This window comes from Zeugodacus cucurbitae, chromosome 6, assembly GCF_028554725.1.
Source record: "Zeugodacus cucurbitae isolate PBARC_wt_2022May chromosome 6, idZeuCucr1.2, whole genome shotgun sequence".
Taxonomy (NCBI): Eukaryota; Metazoa; Arthropoda; class Insecta; order Diptera; family Tephritidae; genus Zeugodacus; species Zeugodacus cucurbitae.
Window position 1 is genome coordinate 68,057,761 of NC_071671.1, and position 24,525 is coordinate 68,082,285.

General features: G+C 34.8%; 2 protein-coding genes across 10 annotated transcripts in view; both read left to right on the forward strand.

Moving 5' to 3' along the window:
• The window catches only part of LOC105212158 (potassium voltage-gated channel subfamily KQT member 4), a 51,954-nt gene that overhangs the window by 19,170 nt on the left and 8,259 nt on the right, over positions 1–24,525 (forward strand). For 2 of the 9 annotated variants that reach the window (XM_011183987.3, XM_011183989.3), the window contains exons 1-7: positions 20,341–20,578; positions 20,687–20,878; positions 21,165–21,299; positions 22,389–22,471; positions 22,587–22,762; positions 22,896–23,021; positions 23,094–23,204. In XM_011183987.3, coding sequence (XP_011182289.2) covers positions 20,490–20,578; positions 20,687–20,878; positions 21,165–21,299; positions 22,389–22,471; positions 22,587–22,762; positions 22,896–23,021; positions 23,094–23,204 — 912 coding nt within the window. In that variant the 5' untranslated portion in view covers positions 20,341–20,489. Of the gene's footprint in view, positions 1–19,679; positions 20,286–20,334; positions 20,579–20,686; positions 20,879–21,164; positions 21,300–22,388; positions 22,472–22,586; positions 22,763–22,895; positions 23,022–23,093; positions 23,205–24,525 lie in introns of those variants that run through there. The other 7 variants (XM_011183983.3, XM_029040128.2, XM_011183982.3 and 4 more) reach the window with 6 other exon arrangements.
• Positions 13,755–16,628, forward strand: LOC105212160 (tubulin-specific chaperone cofactor E-like protein). Its single transcript, XM_011183990.3, has one exon. It carries the CDS (start codon positions 14,895–14,897, stop codon positions 16,551–16,553), a length of 1,659 nt encoding a protein of 552 aa, XP_011182292.1. The 5' UTR covers positions 13,755–14,894; the 3' UTR covers positions 16,554–16,628.

The following is a 24,525-nucleotide window of genomic DNA, read 5'->3' on the forward strand; positions in this document are numbered from 1 at the left end:
CCACAGTCGTGGCTAGTTGAAAATTGCGCCAAACAACAAATTAGTTGCAATCTTCTGTTAAAAAAATATAAAAAAATTGGAGAAAAATTACAAAAAAGGATTTGAAAAAAAAATTAGGAATATAATTGAAAAACATTTTATTAAAAATTTATTTAAAAAAAAATTAAAAAAAAATTTTAATATTTTTAAATAAAATTTGAAAAAAATAATAAAAAAAAAATTTAATTTCAAATTTTTTTACAAATTAATTAAAAAAAAAATTAAAAAGAAAAAAATTTAATATTTTTAAATAAAATTTGAAAAAAATAATAAAGAAAATTTTTTTAATTTCAAATTTCTTTAAAATTAATTAAAAAAAAATTAAAAAAAAAAACTAAAAAAATTAAATTTTTAAATAAAATTTTAAAAAAATAATAAAGAAAGGAAAAAGGAAAAAAATTTTAATATTTTTTAATAAAATTTGAAAAAAAAAATAAAGAAAATTTTTTTAATTTCCAATTTTTTCTAAACTTTTTTTTAATTATTATATTGGGTATATTTTTTTAAGAAATGTTAAAAGTATGAACCCACCTATAGGTGATCTTATAGGGTGAAACATGATGCAAGATACGCCCTTAACTTAATTCAAAAAGTATTTTTAATATTAAATATTACGATATTTCGACCAAACTGTTAAATTTCTGAAAATTCATTCATTTTTATTGACGAAATATCTACAAATTCCTATACTTATACAATATATATACATAAATATACATATTTTTTGTTTATGATTTTGTATTTATTTTTGTAGAAATTTTATTTATGTTTATACAGCTGTAATATGACCTTATTAAGTGGCAAATATCCCACAGTGTCTGGGCAATTTTTGCCTTTTTAAGAACAATTACCCACTAAAGCACACAACAGCGGGAAGTATTTTGATATCAGATATTAAATAGCTTAGATTATCAAGGTTTCACAAATAAAAAAAACATGTAGTACATAGTAGTTAATGACTTAAGAGCTTGAGAAGCAAGTAGTGAATTTGGTTGAGTTGAGAAATTATTTTTTTAGTGCATGGTCATGTTTTTCATACGTCGTATATAGTCTAATAAGAGCTTATATCAAATCAAAAACCATTGTTTTTTGTTTAAAGTAAACTTTAGTTTCTTAAAACATAATTCAATAGATAGAGTGTGAAAAAAATGTTTCCTTGTCCAATCCGTTTTAGTGTCAAAGCGTTCGGATCAGTCAGCTCTCTATATAAATATTAAAATATTTTTCTCTAAACTTCATATTTTAATACTATCTTCAGACACTTCAGATAATATTTACTATTATTCGTAATTAAGACACGTAAACAATCCATTGTATCGGCTTTACCTACCCCTTTGCCTATAAGAATTTAATATTTAATGAAGTAAAATTTGTTGAATCATGGATTCAATTTTGACAGCAACTTCTTCTTGCGTTACTAAATGTCTCCTTTAAATTTTCATACAACAGCATTACGAAATTCTAAGTATAAACAACAACAGAAGTATTTAAAGGCTTCCTTCATCTCTTTATGCCTTCCATCAACCACTTCGAACAAAGGCGTTTTAAAACGCCGTTTCCTTAAATTTTAATAACATCATTAATTATATTACTCTTTAATTTCTAATTTCTTTCACCCTGCGGGAACCTTAAGCCCTTCCCACGCAACAGCCCCATGCTTGTCATCACGCTAAAACATCTGTCATTCAATTGTCACTTATCGCTCATAACGGCGCGCTCCTAATTATTGATAGCTGTCATAAATCTTCAGACGGCAAATTAAAGTAATAAATGACTCGAGCTTTTCATTTATTCAAAGAAGGCAGAATATCTTTACAAGCTGTTTGCAGCATTTGTTTGGAAATATTTCCTTAACAGTGTTGTAGTTTTCCACAAAAAATAAAAATATTTCTTGAATTTAAGACACAGCAACACAGTGCAGTTGACAGTTTGAGGCATTCGAATTGACTTTGTTACAAAAATGAAACCGCAAATTTTGTGCATTGAATTATGTTGGTAACAAGTAAAGAACAACAAAAAACCCTTGTCCAGGCAGCATGTGATTGGTAAATAAATAAATCATCGCTATGATTGACAGGCAGTGGATTTTGTGGACATTGCTGTCTGTTTCTTTGGATATATGTGGTTTATGCAAATATGAAAGACAAGACTACAAGCAGTTGGAAAAAATTTGGGCACCTGTTTCGCTTCTAACAAAAATATATATTTTTCTATGTACAAACAAACAGGCGCTTGAAAATACCGGAAGTAGACAAGATGGAACTATAAACTGTCAACATTTATTTTGGCATGACTTGAGAGACAAGAGACAGTTCATAAGATGATGAAGAAAAATGGTAGACCGCTGACCTTCCGCAAGCTACTTCTCCCACTGAATATTTTAACTTGAAAATTGAAATCATTACGAATTTACAATGCCTAGGACCAAACCACTTCTTTCGTGGGTGGACCGATCTTGTTAATTCTTAATTCCAAAATGTTTCGAGCTATTCCAAGTCATAACTTCTTTGCCTAGGACCAAATACACTTCTTTCCGACCACTTCTTTGGACCGATCTTGTTAATCCTAAATTCCAAAATGTTTGGACCACATACTCATTTACCGGTACCTCAAGCTTTTCGAAGTCATAACTTCTTTGCTTTAACGTAATGTTAAGGAGGCAATGAGCACTCACTCCAGTCTTTATAGAGCAAGAACTAAACTCTCACTACAAGATATTTAATTTTTCCACGTGAACAATTTATATTTATAATATTTAAGTGTTTAGCAAATTAATCATTCTATAGCTAAGCAGTTTATAGAATCTAATGATTCCATGACCTTCATGCTCGTGATGAATCGTTTTGGATTGCATGCCATGTTCAGTTAGGTAGTTAGTGGAAACCGTTAGAATATATTTATTGCGTTCCGGCATTTATTCAACACGCGATTTTCATATTGAGATTGATTGTTAATAACCATTTTAGCTCGCTTATTAATATATAAGTATTGTACCAATGAATAACTAATGTAACAGCTATTTACTAGGCTAATGTGATAATTAATTTAAGTGAAATGTATATTTTTGGGGAAAATATTTCAGGAGAGAAGATTAATACACTACATTAAGATGTATATTTGATTTTCTTCTGCTGATTTGTCACAGTAAACTCAATGAACGACAATGAAATCGTTTAGTGCAAAAAGAACCGTTATTTTCCGGTTTTGAATTTTTTTTTGGTTATTCGACGTAATATTCAAAGGATTTAAAATAAAAAAAAATATTATTTGGTTACAAACATTACAACATTTTTTTAGAAGAGTGTTGCCACCTTTTTGGAAAATATTAAAAAATATATATATTAATTAGACTTGTGACAATAGGTGTATTAATCACTAAACCAGTAGACATTTTGGAGACGTTTTGAGCAAAAAAAGGATTTATTATTGCATCAATTTGAAACAATATTTGTATACCTCAAATGCAATAATTCTATATATTACATTATATAAATTTTATTTGCCAATGCGCCTAATGGTAGGCAACATTTTTAGTCGCAGTTTCCGTAGTTTACAGTAGCACCAGCGCAATTCTCAAGTTAACAAACACTAATTTATGAAATTCCAAGAACACTTTCGCCAACGCTCCTACTTCAGTATATTATTATTAGTACTAAGTAATCCGCTGTAATAACTTGTTAAAATACGGATTAAAAAGTATTTCACTTTTTGTTTCAAAACCTCTTTTTAATTAATTTCAACATTACATAATTGTTCAGCGCTTACTTTCGCGCTAAAGCAACACAAATTACAACAACAACGACGAGTATCTGCATATCTGCAGTTGCAAGCGCCATTTCTGCATGAGCGCGCAAACTTTGGCACAACAAACAACAACAACAACAACAACAATAATAAACAGTAAACAGTAAACAAAATTTGTTTGCCGCGTTTTCATAACAGCCACCGTTATTTCGCATAAATTCTGCGACAAGAAAAACATTGCCAACAAAACAGCTTAGTACTGGCGCCCAATCTGACTTGGTGCTTGGCCCTATATCCTTTAAGCTGATTTCACCAACTTCAAGAAAATTGTTTCTCTTCGCCTTGTTTTTTGCTTTTGTTGTTGTTCTGTTGTCGTAAAACTTCACTTTTCGAGTTGCGAGCGGTAATAAGTGCAATTTAGGAAATGAAAACGCTGAAATTTCCACAGCGCAAGGGCATTCAAAAGCTTTAAAGGATATTTAGGATATTTCACCAGCTTGGCAAACTAATGGACGCTTTATTATATGCTTATTATAACAAAAAGAAATGGTCATGAATTCAATTTTCCTAATGAATTGATTTTATACACCAGCAGCAACAACAACGGCAACAACATTAATAATAATAACCAACGAAATGCGAAATAAAGCCATCGCTTCAGCTCGGTCTCTGTGCCGTGGAGTCGTAAAAAATATAAATGAAATGTTTACGAATGAAAGCGGAGCGCAAGCATGGCAAGCGTTTTAATGTAAATGAGTCAAAAAAAAAAAAAAAAAATTCAACAAAAATGTGCATGTGCATGAAGTAAGAAAGCGAAAAGGCCAGAAGGCGCAAAAGCAGAAAGCTGCCAGTACTTACCAGCGCTGTACGATCATAATGGCTGCATTGTTCTTGAATAAAACGAATAAAATGAACGGAACGTCATCGCAATATTTCTCTTTACCAACAGCCGGAATTGTGCTAATTTGGACTTTTCCGAGGCGAAACTCACTCTGTGTATGTGTGTATGTGTATGCAGCACCCAAACTGGCCGCACAAGTGACCCACTTCCTGCCGTCCGCCTACTCAACGAAACAACGAAAATTACAATATAAGTCACAGGAAAATGAATTTTGTGTGGAACACCAACCATGTCAAAATAGAGCAGCAGTAGCGTTGTTGTTGTTGTTGTTGCTATTCTCCCCACATTTAGTTTGTTTTCGCTCGCCTTGTTATACTCTATTATTTTGGCTATGACTGTATGTATGCGTGTTGGAGTGTGTGTGTGTTTTGCAGAGGGAAAATACGAAATATCTATTTGACTGTCGTACTTTTGTACCATAAAATTTCAAAGGAGTTCTTGATAACCACTTGCAGACATACAAATACACACATACATACTTACATACAAATTTACAGTATGGCGCATATAAAATAACAGTACAAGTAGTTGGAAAATTCAACGAAAATGTTCTCAAGGAATAAAACGGCGAAATGAATGCGAATAAATGTCAAAGCATGAACAAATGTTTTGTCAGCTGCATATCAAATTTAGACAACAACAACAACTACAATAAGCGAAAATAAAAATAAAAACAACAACAGTATCTAGTATCATGCAATTTGAGAACGCGCCAAGACAAGTCAAGAAATATTCCTGCTGGCAAATCAAAATTAAAATATTGAACATTTAAGCCGGTACGCCGGGTCGCCGTGTCGTATGAGTATTCTTATGTGAGTGCCGCTACAAGTGCACTGAAGTGGGTGCTCAGGGTACATTAAGTGAGGCAAAATAAAGCTGCTTTCACAACAGTTATATGCATAAACTCATACATATGTATGTACGTACGAGTATTTAGGCAGTGGCGCATGCATAATATTGGAGATCAGGGGTGGGTGCTAGATATCTATTCGTAATGTCATAAAATGCAGATGCTTGCGAGCTTTGGGCTTATCAATTGCCAAAATAAAATAAAAAGAATTTAAACATAAAATTAGTTTAACTTAAGCTACTTAAAGACAGAATATCCCTAATATCCTAAAAACCGTATAAAACTTTATATTAAGTATGCTCTAAGTGGCTGAGAGGTTTTAAGTGGGGTTTCTTTCACATTAAAAATACTCTCAAACATTTTAAATTTTTTCCAAAATTTTCTATCGTGGGTCTCATATTTCATGTAATAGTCAACTGTAGCTGCCTTTCATCTACTGTCATTAGAAAAACAGAGCACTTTCAATAAAATATATAGTATATTGTATAAAAAATAATATTTTTCCATTCCTCCAATAATAAATGAATAGCATGCCTTTGTATTTAGTAAAGAATTTCAGCAAGTGTGCTTTAGATTACGACAGTTCTTACACACACGCTTACACACTTAAACTGCCATTCAATATATAAGGCGCATATTGCTTTACATTTCTGTAGTTCAGATTTCAAGACGCGCTTAAAAATAAATGTACACATAACCATTACACCATAAATAAGTTGTTTTGACATCTACCAGTGGTGTAAGTGGTTGAATGGCGAAAAATGTCATCAATATATTGATTTATTTCGCAAAAATAAAAAAAGTTCGCATTTCATATTTTTGCATTTCTTTCGTTATACTAATTCACAAGTACTTGTATTTTGGCATGTAATTCTAATGTTCCAACAAAATATGTAGGAATATTTTTGAGGTGGGCAAATATTGGAAGAATGGAAATATTTTAACGCTGTTGAAAGTATTAAAAAAATAAATTTTTAATATTTTTTTTTTTTAATTTTAAAAATTTTACTCAATTGAGAGATGGTATACGAATGACCTAACATTTTTGAAATTAAACATTGGAAGTAATTTTGTTCGGAATTTACCAAAAATTTAGGTTCTTAATTAAATTTTTGTTAACATTTTGATTGAAACGCTGATGATGAAACACAAATAAAATTCTTCATCCATATAGGCCACCTCCTAATCTAGTAACTTTACCCTATCCATACATGTGTGGATATTAGAGATTATATCAATATTTGAAGTTGTATATTGACTTACAGTCAACTTTGAATGCGTAAATGGCACTAATACATAAATAAAGGGTGTTTTTTGAAGTCATTTGGTTTTCAAAAAAAATATTAATTTTATTAAATAGTATTGCCTCATTTACTTTAATGGAGTATAGATATAAAAAAATCGATTCTTTTGTTTATGATTTCAAAGTTTAACTATTTAAGAATACGTCTACAATAGGATTATTTTTCTGGCTCGACTTGACACGAAACTTTAAACAGTCTTTTTCCAAACGATATCCATGATTTTTTCTACTGCACCGATTTATCAGAAATCTTGAGAGAGTCTTCTTTTAAGTCATTTTTTTCGGTGGTACTAGCGTCTTCAACAAATTTTAATTTTTACAATTTTGAAATAAAATCGAGGAGGTCAAAAAAGTGGAACAAAAATAGTAAAAACAAGAACAAACGTTAACTTCTAGCTGTACCGAATCTAATACACCCTTCACAGGTGCATTTCTTTTAGTAACTATGTGTTTAAGCAAATCTAAAGACGTAAGAAAATGTAAGTAAAAAAAAAAGAAAACATTTTACTAATTCTTTTTAGCAACCCGGCTAGAAACATTAAGGTTATATAGTTAACCGATCTGAACAATTTCTTCGGAGATTATATTATTACCTTAAGCAGTAATCCATGTCAAATTTCGTGAAGATACCACGTCAAATGCGGAAGTTTTCAATACAAGTCATTTATTCCGATCGTTGAGTTTGTATGGCAGCTATATGCTATAGTGAACCAATCTGAACAATTTTTTCGGAGATTAAATTATTTCTATGAACAATGACTCACACCAAATTTCATGAAGATATGTAGTAAAATGCGGAAGTTTTCCATATAAGCCCTTGATTCCGATCGTTCAGTTTGTATGGCAGCTATATGATATAGTGGTCCGATATCGGTAGTTCCGACAAATGAGCAGCTTCTTGAAGAGAAAATAACATCTGCAAATTTTCAAAAAGATATCTTAAGAACTGAAGGACTAGTTCGAATATATACAGACAGACAGACGGACGGACGGACAGACGGACAGACAGACGGACAATCGACTCAGTTCAACATACTGATCATTTATATATATACCCTATAGGGCCTGCGACGCTTCCTTAATATACCCTGTTCAGGGTATAAAAATGGCAGCCGCCATTTTGTGAAAAATTTGTTTCAACTTGTTTATGTACTTTTACGACAATTCAAAAATTACTTGAAATTCGTATCAGTACCAGAATATCTCCGTAAATCATGCCAATTTTATAAAAAATACATATAAATTTTTTAAATGGGGAGACTGGGAAATATACCATTATAATAAAGGAAAGTCTATTAAATTCGAATAGCTTTTATAGTGCTATGCTTTGCAATGAGTGACTTAAACTTCGCTCTCTAATCGAATCGACTTCACATAGCGTGTATATTGTTTGAGAAGATTCTGTTTACTGGAAACACAAAATCGCTGCCTGCCGAGGTTCAATCAAAAAAATTCAAAAAAGCCTTCTAATAATATTTTGGATTTTATTTTGGTGTTATAATGAGCCTAATATACAAAAAACGAATTTAAATGCACATATATATATGTACATACATACAAGTATGAACCAAATTTTCGTTGTAAGCCCGTCAAAATGAGGGCAGCCCAAAAACTCACAAAGCGTGAATAGTCAATTTACTTTTTCGGTAAATGGCCTAGACATATAAATATACATGCATTGTAGTTTCAAAAATTAAAGCGGCGCATATAAAAATATTGGCATGTAAGTATATGCATATGTATATATGTAACTATATATGAGCCTATGCGCTGTCATATTTACCAAAGTCTTATGCGCTTGGTAATTATGATTAATTTTAATTATAGTCGTTTTCTCATTGTGCGGCCTCCAGTCAAGGTCATTCGAGTGTGGCTATTTGTACTCTAATACGCTTACTGCTGCAGTTAAAGCTCACAATGCACTCTAATAAATTTGTTTTTGTTTGTATAAACGTCTGGGCGCTTAGGCACTTCCGCAGCTGTTGTGTTTGTTGTTCGTGCACAACAAAACGGCGCAAATCTGCTTATATTCTCCGTGCCCCAACTCTACACTCTCCGCAGTGTACCACGTTTATTGTCTGCTCTTCTTCTATACCATTCATTATGATCCCGAACGCCTCCACAAATGCACGGCTAAAACAGCATAGCGAATATACACTCGTGCAACTTAATTGCCCGCATTAACCCAGTTTTCTTTTAACGCTTACGTTCATCCCTTTTCGCGCTAAATATCCTTTTACCATTCATGCTATTGCCATTACCCAGAATAGATAGAGTCGCAAAACATGATTATACTTAATAGCAACGCATCAGCTTACGTGACAGACACGCCGCCACTAACACCTACTAGTTCATGCAACAACATTGCTCTTCCACACTACCACTCTACCATTGTCGTTGCTTTTATTGTTGTTGCTGTTGCTGTTGTTGTCATCATTATCATCTTTACAACCGAATGCCACGAACCCAGAAGGTAATCATTTGTCTGCTTGTGTTTGGCACGAATGATTTGCCATGCATGCAACCGGACGTCTCTAGCGTGACGGAGCAGAAAACGGCACAGCGACAGCTGTAAAGAAAAGTTAAACACTCATGGGGATGTACGAGTACGTCTGGTAACTTTTGATTGCCTAATGGTGTGTTGAACTTTCCAAACTAGTTTTGGGAGATTCGACAATGAGCGTAAAATTTGGAATATGCGCCCAAAAGCGAAAGTGAAGTGGCAAAGCAAAAGATTCTAGGAAAAAAATGACAAAAGTGGATTACACGCTTCCGACTTAATTAAATACCAGGATAGAGCAGTAATATTAAATAACATGTTTGCTTAGTTCGCATGATACCTTTATATGTCAAACCTACCTAGCCAACAAGTGACGTCAATCACTGGTCCCTGCGTTTGACCTTGAACCATATACCATCCAATTGTCCAAAAATTCCAACTATTCTTTGCTTGTTTGTGAATTCTGGACCAAAAACAATACTATAACGATTCCCTAGTGCCCATATTGGCCAGACATGGGTCCATGTAAAATTTTTCCTATTTCTTAAAATAATGAGAACCTTAAAGGGCCGTCGTTTTATAAGCATACGAGAAGTCGCTCAAAGCGTCAAAGGCTATCCCAAATATCGAATTTAATAAGTGTTTCGAAGATCGGAAGATGGGCTAGCATGGGGACTCAGTTGAAGGCGACAACATTAATGTAGAGGAAGGAATAAATATTTTTAATTCCCGTTTTTTTTTTTAACACAAATCATACATACATATATTTGCCAAACATTATTAAAATTTGTTGAGAACATTTAACTTAGCTAGTTTTTAATGGCCCCTCCCCCAAATCGGTTATTTGTATATATCTCACAAAGCAATAAAGCTATATAAACCAAACTTTCTGCAGTCGGTTCTCTTACGTACCCCACCACACACCAAGAAAATAGTTGAAATCGGATAATAACCACGCCCACCTCCCATACAAAGGTTATGTTGAAAATGACTAAAAGTGGGTTATCTCACTAACAAAAAAGTTAGAAACACTGTATTTTACAGAAAAATTGCAGAAGGAAGCTGCACTCAGATTTTTTTACAAAATAGAAAATGGACGTGGCATCGCCCACTTATGGGTCAAAAACCATACCTCAAGAACTACTCGACCGATTCGAATGAAATTCGGTATATAACATTTTCTTGACACCCTGATGACACGTATGAAAAATGCATGAAATCGGTTAACAACCACGGCAACTTCCCATGTAACTCAATTTTGAGCTCCATCTTATTCCTTCACTTTATAATATATACATAAGGAACCAATGAAGATAGCGAAATAAAACTTTACACAAATACTGTATAATATGATCTGTGGCATCACTTGTGAAAAAATTGTCGAAATCGGACTATACATTTTCGAAGCCCCGAATATCGAGTATGAAGAATTCAGTGCCCCATGGTAATTTTTCACCGAAAATTTCGGTAAATCTCTCAGGTATCTTAATTTAATTCAGAGGAAATATTTTTCTTCTAATAGTGTGTCGTTGTACCATAAATGGTTAAAATCGAGTCAACACTTCCCCTAGCTCTCATATACCTAATTATAGGATTTTCAAAATGGGTCAAATTGTGTATTATCTTAATAGAAATATATCAATAAATTGCCAGAGTATAAAATGTTCGGTTGCACCCGAACTTAGCCTTTCCTTACTTGTTAGGTTTAGGTTGATATCCATCCAAGAAAGCTTACCGAATCTAAATGTTAGCTTTTTCAACTAATTTCAAAGCAAAATAATGATTTATACTGAAATTATATAAACACGCATACCAGGAAAAAGTTCGCTGAAACACATTTAAAGCCATATCAATTTTCAAAAATTGGCTCAGTAAATTTCGAAATATAAAGTTTTTGTATTTTTCGAGAATCCAACTTTGAGCCATAATTACAGATAAGCTTGGTCGAAAAATTGTATACACCACTGAAAAAGGAAGAAAATTTAGTCTTGGATTTTTTAGTAACTATCTCCTGTAATTAATTAATTTTGTTTAGTTGACCTTCGAACTTAGAAAGCAAATACATATTTATTTCGCTTTTGGAAGCTAACTTAGAAAATCGGAGAATACACATTTTTTAATTATTACAGGAAATAAATAGTTTTGTACAATACCCCCGAGTGTTTTACAGTGTAAGTTAATGGATAATAACTTTTTGTTGTACTTATTCATTAATTGTGAATATTTATATTGTATACACTTATTACGTCATAAAAGTTTACAATATCGCAATAATTAATTATTTATATTTTAAATAAATTGTTGGCTTAAATAAACAAACATCAGGCTGCACACAATGTCTGGTGCAACAAGTAATTTCCAAAAAAAAATTATGGTATCATTAAAAACTAAAATTTATAATTTTTGTTTATTTACTTTATAAAGATTATATCGGTGCAGAGTATGTAAAACGAACATTAAAATTCCGATTATCGTAAACATATTAAAATCATTTTAATTATTACTACAGCTGCATTATTAATATATACAAATAAGAAAAATAAATAAATAACTATTTACATACCCAAACTGCGCCACTGTGCGCACGAATTGGCGGCCAAATGCAAAAGTTTCCACTTTACATGTGCTTTCGTGAATCAGCTGTTAAAAAGCTTCAGCGCCACTACTGCTACTATTGCTGCTCCAAAACATATACATATGTATACTCAATGGTGAATAGAAAGAAGAATAATAACAACAAGTAGAGAGCCAAAGCTTTCTTTCTAATGGGTCACAGCAACTCATGCGAGTAAACATAAACAAAAGTCGTAATTTTGCATTGGCGAGAGAGATTATATACTCATATAGTATGTAAGTAGATGCGCTCAAGTCAATAAATAAATGGCAAGTACTTCAGAGATACCAGGTAGATACTTACGAATTTCAAAACAATTGAAATTGACTTGCAGGCGATAAAAGCAATTTTACAAAATGCTAAAGAAAATATTATTTCTAATTTAGTTAATATAGTATACACTGATATATGACGCGTGTATGTGTATATAGAACAATTGAAGCGCTATCTTGTCAATTGAGGCGATGCATTTAGCTACAAGCACACATACAAACACCCAAACATACATGCATATGTGCTATATAAGCAGCCGCAAATGAATTATAAATTGTGGGAATTAGGTGGCTTTGTCTGGGCATCGTGTTTGTGCGGTGAGGTGCATTTAATGTTTATATTTCTAACTATTCTGCAAGAGTTCGCAATTGTATTTGAACGAATGGGCATATGTATGCATTTCGCTTCATCAAACTAACGATTTTTCATTCTCTCAAACGTCATTCGTAACTGCGTTCGTTTACTAGTCTCAGATGACTAATACAATGCTGCTCCATAACTGCTTTTCCAACTAGTTTTCAAACGGTGGCGTATTTAGTGATACTTAGTTAAGGCGCCACACGACTGCCGGAGCGCCACAGTTACATCAACTACTTTACGTATGCGTCTATTTTTAGAGACTACAGATTAAAATATCAGTTTTTATATAATTTTCCATCAGATGCACTTGACTATTGGCACGCAAGTCATAGGCATATTTAGCTGGCGATCGTTTAATGATGACATCAACTGTTCTTTATAGTAAACACATGTATGTATATTTTGACTTTGCAATGTTCTCTTTAATGTATGTATTTAAGTATTGCGTCTATGAGTTTAAATTTTACACCCACAGCTATTATATGTTGTCGTGTCTTTATATTTTCTTTTGTTTGCTCGGATACTCCTTTCGATTTCTCGTATCTAGATTATGTTTATTCTTGGCCTGAAGGTCGTCACACAGTTTCGTTTTCAATGAATTTACAGAAATAAATGCGAATGCACGCAGCAATTACAGCTCGTGTGTGTCTTTTAGGCCTACACATATAAGACACCTTAAGGCAAAAATCACAGAAATCTTGCTTTTGACCTTTAAAAAAATTGGAAAAATAATTGAACCACTTAAGCATACTTTAGGTCAACTGCCTAACCATTTATTATATGAACATGATATAATTTATCGTATAGCATAATTATATAGAGTTATTTTAAGGGGGTCATTCCTTCGACTTTCGATTTTTTAAAAATCACTTCACTACCGTATTCTAGACATGTTAATAAAGAAATTTATGAAAAAAGCAAATCGATTTTTGAGTCTCGCATCAGATCAATATGGAATAGACTAAGCCTATTTTTAAACAGTGCTTCAGGCCATTAACTTATAACGATAACTGTTATTAATAATACCATTCTGAAGATATACATACATTTCCACAGTATTTAATATTAAAATTGGTTTAAAAATCTTTCAAAATATTTTTACTTTTGTCTACCAACCCCCAAAGTTCACTATTCTCTACTTCTGTCATACTCTACCCAACAAACTCGTTCAATATTTTCTTTGTTTGCAGTACATCTTACATTCTTTGGCACTGGCACGGCGCCACTGATTTTCTAAGTTCCACAACCGCTGAGGTGGTTGTGGCGCCCCTGTGCTCTAAACAGCCAGCCAGTCAAACAACCAACGAACGACCTACACAAAAAGCCAGAATACAGACAATTTACGTGTGTTCTCTCGCCCGCTCAGCTGAGCTGAGTGAATGAAAATGCGAAACGCTCAGCGAGTAGCACACGTCGTCATTTGTAGAATATCTGGGGGTGGCGAGCGGAGAGCTGTAATATGATTACAACAACAAAACAATAACAATAAACAGAAAACAGCAGTGACTGGTGTATTAGCAGCCACAGCAGCAGGCACCAAACAGTCAGTGAGCCAGTGAACCAGTGAAGGCAGCAGCGCGCAGCAATTTAGTCTGCATTTGTTTTCTTTGTTCAAAACATTACAAAATTAATTTAGTGCGCAATAGAAATTATATTCAATTTTTTTTATAATTTCACTTTTACAATTGTCGATGAAAATTACGTCACATACAATAATCACGTACATTGCATTTGGTTGAAGAAATGAAAAGCGAATAAAACAAAAAAAATATGTGAATAAACAGAACGCTACCGAAGCAAAACAATTGAAGGAAAAAAGTGAAAAAATATTAAACGCAATAAAAATCTGTGAAATACATACACAAAACAGGCGAAAAGGGATTTTCGAGTGCAGTTCCAACACAAAGCGTAAAGTGAAAAACGAACGAAAAAGTTATAAAACAATCCAGCAAGCAGCAAAGCAATTGCCTTCGCCTTACAGCGAGTGCCCACGAATGCATTTCGCTCATATGTACCAAAATTCAAGTGTCCACGATTCAACGTACATAGTGGTCGGTGTCGGTATCGATATCGTCGTCGTCGCTGTCGGAGCGAGTGCATGCAGGCGCGGAAGCGTACGGAGGTGGTGTCGGAGTCAGAGCAGCAGCAACAGCAGCCACAGCCGCTGGAACAGGAAGAGCAGTGCTTGCACTGTTAGTCGCAGTCGTAGCCATCACATTAGCGGTAGTCATAGCCGTAGGAGCTTTTATACTAATTTTCGTAGCATTAGACGTAGAGGCCTTTGTTTAACGGATACGGAACGTCAGCAATATGCCATCACTACTGGAAGCGTTGGAACGGAAATATTTCACCGATTGTCAATTAGAGAATCTAAACGACGACGATGCAGCTGCTGAAACAGAAAAGAGTCTCATATCCATTTATATACCACGTCTGCCACCGTTGGTCTGCGTGCCCGAGTTGTTGGTATTGAACGACTGTGACATTGACTGTGCGGGCGATTTCGAAGCCATAAAAGAGAAATGTCGCCGCGTGCGTGAGCTAGATCTGGCACAGAATAAGCTGCACGACTGGCAAGAGGTCTTCCACATACTCGAACATATGCCGCGAGTGGAGTTTCTCAATTTGAGCAAAAACCATCTGGTCGGCCCCATTTGCAATCCAACCACCCTACCCACGAACAGTTTAAGGAGCATGGTGTTGAATGGCACATACCTGGATTGGCCATGTGTTGAAGTGTTGTTGGATAATTTGCCATTGTTAGAGGAATTACATCTCAGTTTGAATGACTACAAAGAAGTGCTTATCGATTCAATTGAGTGCGCGAGTGTTGCTGTTGGTGGTGGTGGTGGTGGTGGTAATGAGCGCGAGGATGATGTTGCCGTCAAAGAGGCGCATGCTGTCGTTGACGACGAGGTAACCGAGTGCAACGAGCGTAACGAGCGTAACGACAACAAACATAGTGACTCAGACAAATTAACCCCCGCAAATGCAACAACAGCCGAAACAACAATAATAGAAACACAAACCGAAACAGAAACACCAGCGACACCACCACCCACACCAACTTCACCCACAGGCAGTTACAACGAACCGCGGTGTAAGCGCATACAACCACATCGAAAGTTGAAAACACTACATTTCACCGGCAATCCTGTAGAAAGTTGGCTCGAAATCTGTCGTTTGGGTCGCGTATTTCCCAGCCTCGAGAATCTGGTGCTCGCCGACTGTCCCATCAAGGCGATTCAAGCTGATGCGGGTGAGGCAGCGGGTGCGAGTGCTGCCAACAACAATGACTGCCCGACCGTGTGCGAGGAAGACGTCGAAATGTCCAATAAAACGGAATGTCCGCACAAGCATTTCCACAATCTGCAATTTCTCAATCTCAGCTACTCGAACATAAGCGCCTGGGATGACATAGATCAGATTGCGAAATTTCCGAAATTGCACAATTTACGCGTCAAGAATTGGCCGCTGTGGGAACGACTCGAGTGCACCGAACACGAACGTCGTCAGCTGTTAATTGCGCGTTTGCCGAACGTAAGTCTACTTAACGGCGGTGGCGTGATCAGCGCCGACGAGCGCGAAGATGCGGAGCGCGCTTTCATACGCCACTACATGGATAAGCCCGAGTGGGAACGTCCGAAGCGTTATGACGAATTGCTGGCCAAACATGGCAAATTAGATCCGTTAGTTAACATAAATCTTAAGCCTGAGAAACGCCTAAAAGTATTCATTACATATAAGGATAAGACGGAAACGCGCCTGCTCGACGTCTACTGCACTGTGGGCGATTTGAAGACGCGACTGGAGAAGCTGATCGATTTGCCAGCAAATAAGATGCGTTTGTATTATGTCGATCAAGATTTCAAGGAGTTCGGGCCGGAATTAATGAAATATCCCAATAAGCGTTTGTACAGTTATAATATACAAGCGGGTGATGAAATCATTATCGATGAGAAGAAATAAGCTCAGTTGACGTATTCTAAATATACTATCACATACACACACACGCAAACATAAATACACTTAACGACTTGATTGCAGCTGAATATGATGCGATGCTTTTAATTATATAGGACAATGTAAATATTTTGTAAAGTTAATATACGAGTATGTAGTTTTAAAGGTACCTTGTATTTAAAACGGAATGGAAACAGAAACAAAAATAAAAACAAAAAACAAAAAACAAAAACAAAGCGCTATTTACGAAACAAACTGCTGTGGTACACAAGCGTGCTATATGAATTAATATATGCGTACATACATACCTAGATATGTGCACGTCTGTATGTACGCATGCGTATGTATAATATATACTATAATAAATAATAATAAAATAAAAAATTGAAAATTGAAACTATTATTTTTTATTTCTTTGTTGGCTGTTTTTTTTATTGCTGCGCATAATTGATCAATTGCAGAAACTGATTTGCGCAACATTTTAGCCGTCGATCGTGCGCATTTAAGAGGCGTAGCGCTGCCGCAATGGGTGCAGGGGGTGCGGGCAGTGGCGCTCACGAGCAATGACCATACTAGTAAGGCAATAAACAGAGTTAATTCCGTCTTCTTTGTTACTACATGCATACATACGTTGAACTGGATAATTATGGCGTGAGTGAGTGGGTGCTCTTCAACTTGTTCGATTCTTTGTTTGTCAATAATGATTCTTTGCTGATGGCAGATTAATTAGGCGTTGCAGGCATATGTGTTGTTCTAACAAAGACAATATATGCAATTTATGTAGGGTATTACGAAATGCGTGTAGTAATTTTCAATCAATGCTGCACTTATTAGCGCTATAATTGTTAGATGCAACCCTGTAGGAAAATTTAGAAGCCAAAAAAATATAGCGGAATAAATAATAAAAGAAAATAAATGGAAAATATTATTAACTATTTTATTATATATTTAAAAATATAAATAAAATCAAATTTGAATTTATTTCGTTAGACCAATTTCAAAGAAAATATAAAATATTATCGCTTTATATTAATACATATACTTTAACCGTCTAGTTATCTTATCTCAAGTTTCCTACAGGGATTTCAAAGGTAATTAGATACAATAAATACATTCACGCAAACAAAGGTATGTGTGAAATAGAGCTGGCACGTTCATTGAGGCCGCATTTTTATGGCAATGCGCTTCTTCATTGTGAGCATAATAATGTGAATACGCATATGATAATCGAATTGTGATACTCGTAACTTTTATTTTACGATCATTAGTATTTTCAATGACCACAAAATTGAATTCGCAACAGTTTATTATTTTTATATTTTGTATCTGTGATATTGGGTGTATATTCAGAGAATGCTGTTTAGTTGATATTTTAGCGTTATTAGTACAATTAACTGCAACTGTGTCTTATAAAGCCACAGCTATGGGGTAATAGTGTCTTTGACACGTAAACCCAACCAGTTAGGAATTAATTAGGATTAGAAGGAAGTCTAGAGAGAATCTTTAATAATTTCCTCCCACCAAATACACCAATTTTATGTATTCATTTGAGGGTCCGTTAATTTTAAACGTTATTCCACTGAAAGTATTTGTATGACGATTTGTTAATGTATGTATACTGACATTTCAAGGAACACTAATTAAAAAGTTATAAATATGTTCTTCTTAAATAGTCAAGAATATGTTCTCCTGTGCGTTCCTCGTTTAAAAAATTTTCTTGATGGAGGTCTGGAAATGGAAAATTTGCTATAATTGAATACAAATAGTAGAGATATGTATAAATCTCATTATGAACCGAATTTCGAATAAACATATTTCCAACAGGTAACTAATTATATTGTTTTGTTATAATACAGTTATCATAAAACTAATAAGATTAACACCAATTGGAAAAGGACGGAAAATTAACAATTTCCAGTGAAAAGAGAAACTACACAAAACAATTGATAAACGCCGTAAACAAATACATACATAATTAGCAAATTATCTGTTTGTTTAAGTATTTCTAAATAAATACAGAAAGCACAATAACAAATTAACACTGAGTTGCCGTGTGAAAAAGAATTAAATATGTAGTTTGAGATATTTTGAAGTAATTCTAATAGAATTGGGCATTAAACTGAATTTAAAACAGTCATGAAAGATGAAATATTGAAGAAATTGTTTAAATAAAAAATAAAGCAGAGTTTTAGAGTTATATAATACACCAGCGAACATAGAAAAAGTTAATCTGGTAAAAATTTATGAGTATACAATCGGAACAAAAAAATTATCTAAAGGAGTTCGCTAAAAAATAATATCAAAATCAATCCAAAATTTATATTGGTTGGTTGGTTGAAAATGGAGGCGAAAAGAGCCTGACCGCAAGCGGCCGCACTTAGGCCATTATTAGGCCCATTGTACTCCCTCGAAGGTACCCTGATAAGCGTCACCTGAACAACTCGGTCGATTTAACGAAGCTTCTGAGTTTATTACATCCCTGCTGCCCAATTTCTCTCAGATTAGATATTCGTTACCTTGGAAGGTATCTCTTCTTAACCGACAGAAGGCCGAGCATTCGCAGAGATAATTCTCTAGTGTCTCATCATCTTCCGCGCACGCCCTGCATTCAGCCGATTCTGCTATGCCAAGTCTCTGCAGGTGGCCTCTTAGAGGTAGGTGCCCCGTGATGACCCCTGTGATACAGCTGAGTTATCTTTTGCTTAAAGTAAGAATTTTTCTCCGTCCAGTGTCAACACTCCCCCATGGTAGCTTTGTGGTACGACTCGTGTTGCACTTGTTCCAGGACCTGAGATGTTCCCCTAGCATCCATTGCTTGAGAGAACTGAAATGTCTGGGGCAGTTTAAGGGAACTGTGTTCCCAGCTGCTCCTGAGCGAGCCAACTCATCTGACTTTTCGTTTCCTTCTATACCTATACTCAGATAATTCTAACTGAGTTTTCTCCCGCTAATCTATTAATTGCCTCTTTGCATGATCTGACACATTGAGACTTTGTATTGGCGTAGCGGATAGCCTTAATCGCGGCTTGGCTATCCACAAAAAAGTTGATGGACCTGTTTGTTTGGGTGCAGGTAGAATTTAAGTTACTAATACTTTAATTTTAATTATAATATCTTCCGATTAATGAATAATCCTCACCTATATATACTTCAAAACTAAATACATGGCAACTCTGTCACATTCAAATAATGGCTTTAAGTAAATATTAGCAACTCCAAATACTATACATACGAATAGACATTTGTAATGATCACAATTTATCTATTTCTTCTCACTTCCCGCTTATCTTAGCAAAATCCCAACAAAATCTTATCTGCATGCTAACACACCTTCTCCGACAAACGACAACTTCGGCACTTTTGTAAGTGTAAAAGCAGAAAACAGTGAGCGTCATCCCCCAAACGGCCTCGTCGCTTCCAACTCGAAGGTGTTAATTGAGTTGTAAACTTAAATTTGCACGTTCCATTAGATACGAAAAAAATTACTATTCCCAAACGGTTAGTCGCCATCAGACGACGCACACTGATGAGGTGCGTGACTAATGAGCTCCAGCAACAATTTGGCAAAAGTCTACAAGTGCATGCAAATCGCTTAACTTTAAAAAAGACGAGAAAAAAATAAAAAACAAATTTTAATATTCCAACAATTGCGCGATTGTTTTTGGTGCTTTTTAAACTGGGCTTATTTGCTTTACGAGCGATTTGAATTTACTCGCCATTTAACACTTGCATTTTAAGGTAAATAACTGTCAAATAATGTATTGTATTATGAGTAGCTAAATGCCAAGCTTGGCTCAGCCTGAGTCGTAGCTTTCAAGTCGCGCACAGGCAGTCGAATGCGTCGGAGTTGCATTCACCGCATAGCGCGGTTGTAATTAGTAGTGATCATATTTTTACTGTTGCTGTAGTGGTTGTTGTTGGTGAAGTTATCAGTGTGGAGATATGGATCCCGACAATGAGTGCATTATTTTCTATGAAAAACGTTTTCATTGGAATCAAGCGAAACTCTTCAAAGGATACTCCATGGATTTGTATGAATGTTGCATGATGAAACATACTATCGCCATAAACCATAAATTTATGTCTCAAATAACGGTTTATTGTAATGTTTAAATATTTCTTGATGTTATTATTTGCAGATCATGTAAGTCCAACTATAGTAAGTACCCAGCGAACGGACATCTTCGACCGCGAATGTCACTCATAGGGAAGCCGCTGACCTACAATCGCGGCACACGCCGTGACGCCCGTTATAGGCGGTTACAGAGTCGTGTATATAATTTTTTAGAGCGACCACGCGGCCTGCCTGCTGTTTTGTATCACATCATGGTGTAAGTCTCATCATAATTCAATTCGAATCATGTGTTTTGTGTCTATTGTTTTCATTTTATTTGTATTTCAATATATTTTGGTTGGCATTTTCCTTGCCAAGCGTCATGCCTTGAATAAATTACGCTATGCCGTTAATCAAATTGTATTGCTATATCAATGAAAACTTATATACGATACATATACTCCAAATCTTACATACTTGAGTACTGTGTAAATATACTGGAAGTCCCGAGCGTATTTTTGTTTAAAATCGTATTTTTTATCTCTCTCTCTCTTGGTTCATAGGTTTTTTATGGTATTCACTTGCTTAGCTTTAAGCGTCTTCTCTACGATCGAGGAGTATGAGAAAGATGCAATTTATATACTATTTCGTATGGAGATATTAGTTGTAATTTGGTTTTCGTTGGAGTTCTGCTTCAGGTGAGTCACTATTTTTATTGAAAATTTACAAGTAATTATACTGTTATACTCAATAATCAGAGACAGCATCTAAGTAATCATCGTGACAACTAAAAATAGCAAACTATAAAAAGATAATTGTTCCATTGTTCCCACTTAATAGTCATAAATAAAATAAATAGCCAAACTCAATTTCTCAATCAAGTTACGTTAAAATTCGTCAACATTTCTGTAAATGTCTATAGGTATTAGAGAAAATTTTCAATCTTATATTGACTCTATATCGAATATATCTGAAGTATCACAATGTTCCGTATTACTTTTTAGGTAATTTGTGTCAGTCCCAAATCACTTTGTCGACTTGTCACTTTTAGGGATTCTATTTTATTGATATTATAATGAGACATTACGATGGTTTTATTGGTATTTACATTGACCATACTTTAAGGTCCGTCAATATGTAAATCCCGAAATCGTGAAACATAATTCTTTATTCCCTTTAAATAAGGAGTGTACATCGAACTTTTTTTGCTTTTGAAGCAAGATAGTCTACTGTAACGAATATAAAATATACCAAGGTATGTGATATTCCCTCAGGAACTATTTTCGACCTTGACCCAATTCGTTGGTATACAGAAATAGCTAAGTTTTCCGCTTTCTCGCCACACACAAATTAATTAGCTTGTAAAGCTCCAGGAAGTTATGCTTATCAACGCTTATTTGATGAATATGAGTGCCTCACGTTGCCACAGGTGTGTCCAACTATGAAGGATGTGTTGGCGAAGATCGATTACATAACGAGTGCAGTTGTAGAATAGCAACAACAACTATAACAAAATATTATTATGCATTAGTGTTATAAAGTAAACTGCGCCCACCACTGTCAACAATCATTTCAAGCGCCCACAAATCCTTATAAATATGCGCTATTCTACAATAATAAAAATACAAATACAAAAAAAAATATGCAAAAATTAATTAATATAATAGCTTACTTCTATACAACAAGCGTATTTTATGCATATTTATTTCATTCTCTTTTTCTCCATATACCGCATGCTTCCCGGCGGCCATCCCATAAACAACAATGAACTCAACAACAACACACAGGCTGTGGTCATCCGGCTGTCGTTCACGTTATCAAGGATGTGTGGGACGTCTGAAATTCGTGAAACGACCCTTTTGTATTATAGGCAAGTCAAACACCAACTGTGTCATCCTAAATTAAGCCAACACATGAAAAAAACCCCGCTAATTAATTCATATCCTTTTGCTTGTTTTTTGCTGTTTTCCGTTTGCACTTTGCAGATATTATCACGATAGCCGCCTCGTCGGTGGTGTTGGGCATGGGCACCTCTGGTCAGGTGTTCGCAACAAGTGCACTTCGGGGGCTGCGCTTCTTTCAAATACTGCGCATGGTGCGCATGGATCGTCGAGGCGGCACGTGGAAGTTGCTGGGCAGCGTCGTTTACGCACATAGACAGGTAAAGTTTTTACGATTTTTTATTGTAAATGCGAATAATTTAAATTATTTCGAATTGTTAAAAAAAAAAAAATAATATTTTATTAATTATTATTTTTTAATATCTTTATTATTACTCACCCTCTTCTTCGCAGGAACTCATAACGACAATGTATATAGGTTTCTTAGGACTAATATTTGCATCATTCCTCGTTTATTTAATGGAAAAGGATGTTAATAAAAAATTCAGTAATTTCGCACAGGCGTTATGGTGGGGTGTAGTAAGTAAAATTATCTATTTTTATAAATATTTAAATAGCAATTTGCTAAATATATACATTTCTTGACTTCAGATCACTCTGTGTACAGTGGGCTATGGTGATATGGTGCCTGAGACGTGGCAGGGCAAATTGATTGCGTCCTTCTGCGCGTTATTGGGCATTTCGTTCTTTGCATTGCCAGCGGTAAGTCCAAAAATTGTAATATATAAAACACAATAACTGTAAAATTCTACAAAATCAGGTCTTAATAATGATTAGGTAAATAATTTATGAACGATAAACAATCTTGGTATACGGAATGTGTTCAAAAAATAACGGAAACTCACTACTTTGTCTATAGCTAAGGTTAGACGTATTTTTAAAAGCTTGATGCTTTTCGTTTGTTAGAAGCTCATACTTCGTTGCTTGTTCGTGAATTATTGGCCAAAAATAATGCTGTAACGATGCTTCAGCCTCCATATTCGTCAGACTTTTCCTATTTCCAAAATTAAAGACAACCCTAAATGGTCGTCGTTTTAGAAGCATACGAAAACCGCTGAAAGATCCAAAGGCTACCCCAAAATTTGAGTTTGAGAATTGTTTCGATGATTGGAAAAGGCGCTATTTTGAAGATGAAAATATTAATGTAGACGAATGAGTAAATTTTTATACTCTCGCAACCTGTTGCACAGAGTATAATAGTTTTGTTCACATAACGGTTGTTTGTGTCACCAAGAAATATAAGAGTTAGATATGGGGTTATATATACATAAATGATCAGGATGACGAGTGGATTTGAAATCCGGATGTCTGTCCGTCCGTCTGTCCGTGCAAGCGATAACTTGAGTAAAAAAAAAGATATCTTAATGAAACTTGAACATATGTTCCTTGGCACCCTGAGGAGGTTGCTTTCGAAAATGGGCAAAATCGGTCCACTGCCACGCCCACAAAATGACGGAAACCGAAAACCTATACAGTGTCATAACTAAGCCATAAATAATGTTATGAAAATGAAATTTGGAACATAGGATCCCATTAGGGAGGGGCACATTTGGATGTTATTTTTTTAGAAAAGTGGGCTGAATAAAGCTATATAAACCAAACTTTCTGCAGTCGTTTATTTTAGCGATTCCCTTATACAGCCCAAAAATGAAAGAAATCGGATAATAACCACGCCCACCTCCCATACAAAGGTTAGGTTGAAAATTACTAAAAGTGGGTTAACTCACTAACCAAAAACGTCAGAAACACAAAATTTCACATAAGAAATGGCAGATGAAAGCTACACTTCGATTTCTTTACAAAATGGCAAATGGGCGTGGCGTCGCCCACTTATGGGTCAAAAACCATATCTCAAAAACTATTCGACCGATTTCAATGAAATTCGGTATATAACACTTTCTTGACACCCTGATGACACGGGTGGAATATGGTTCACAACTACGTCTACTTCCCATATAACTCAATTTTGAATTCTTTTGACTCGTTCACTTTATAATACATATATACATTAGGAACAAATGAA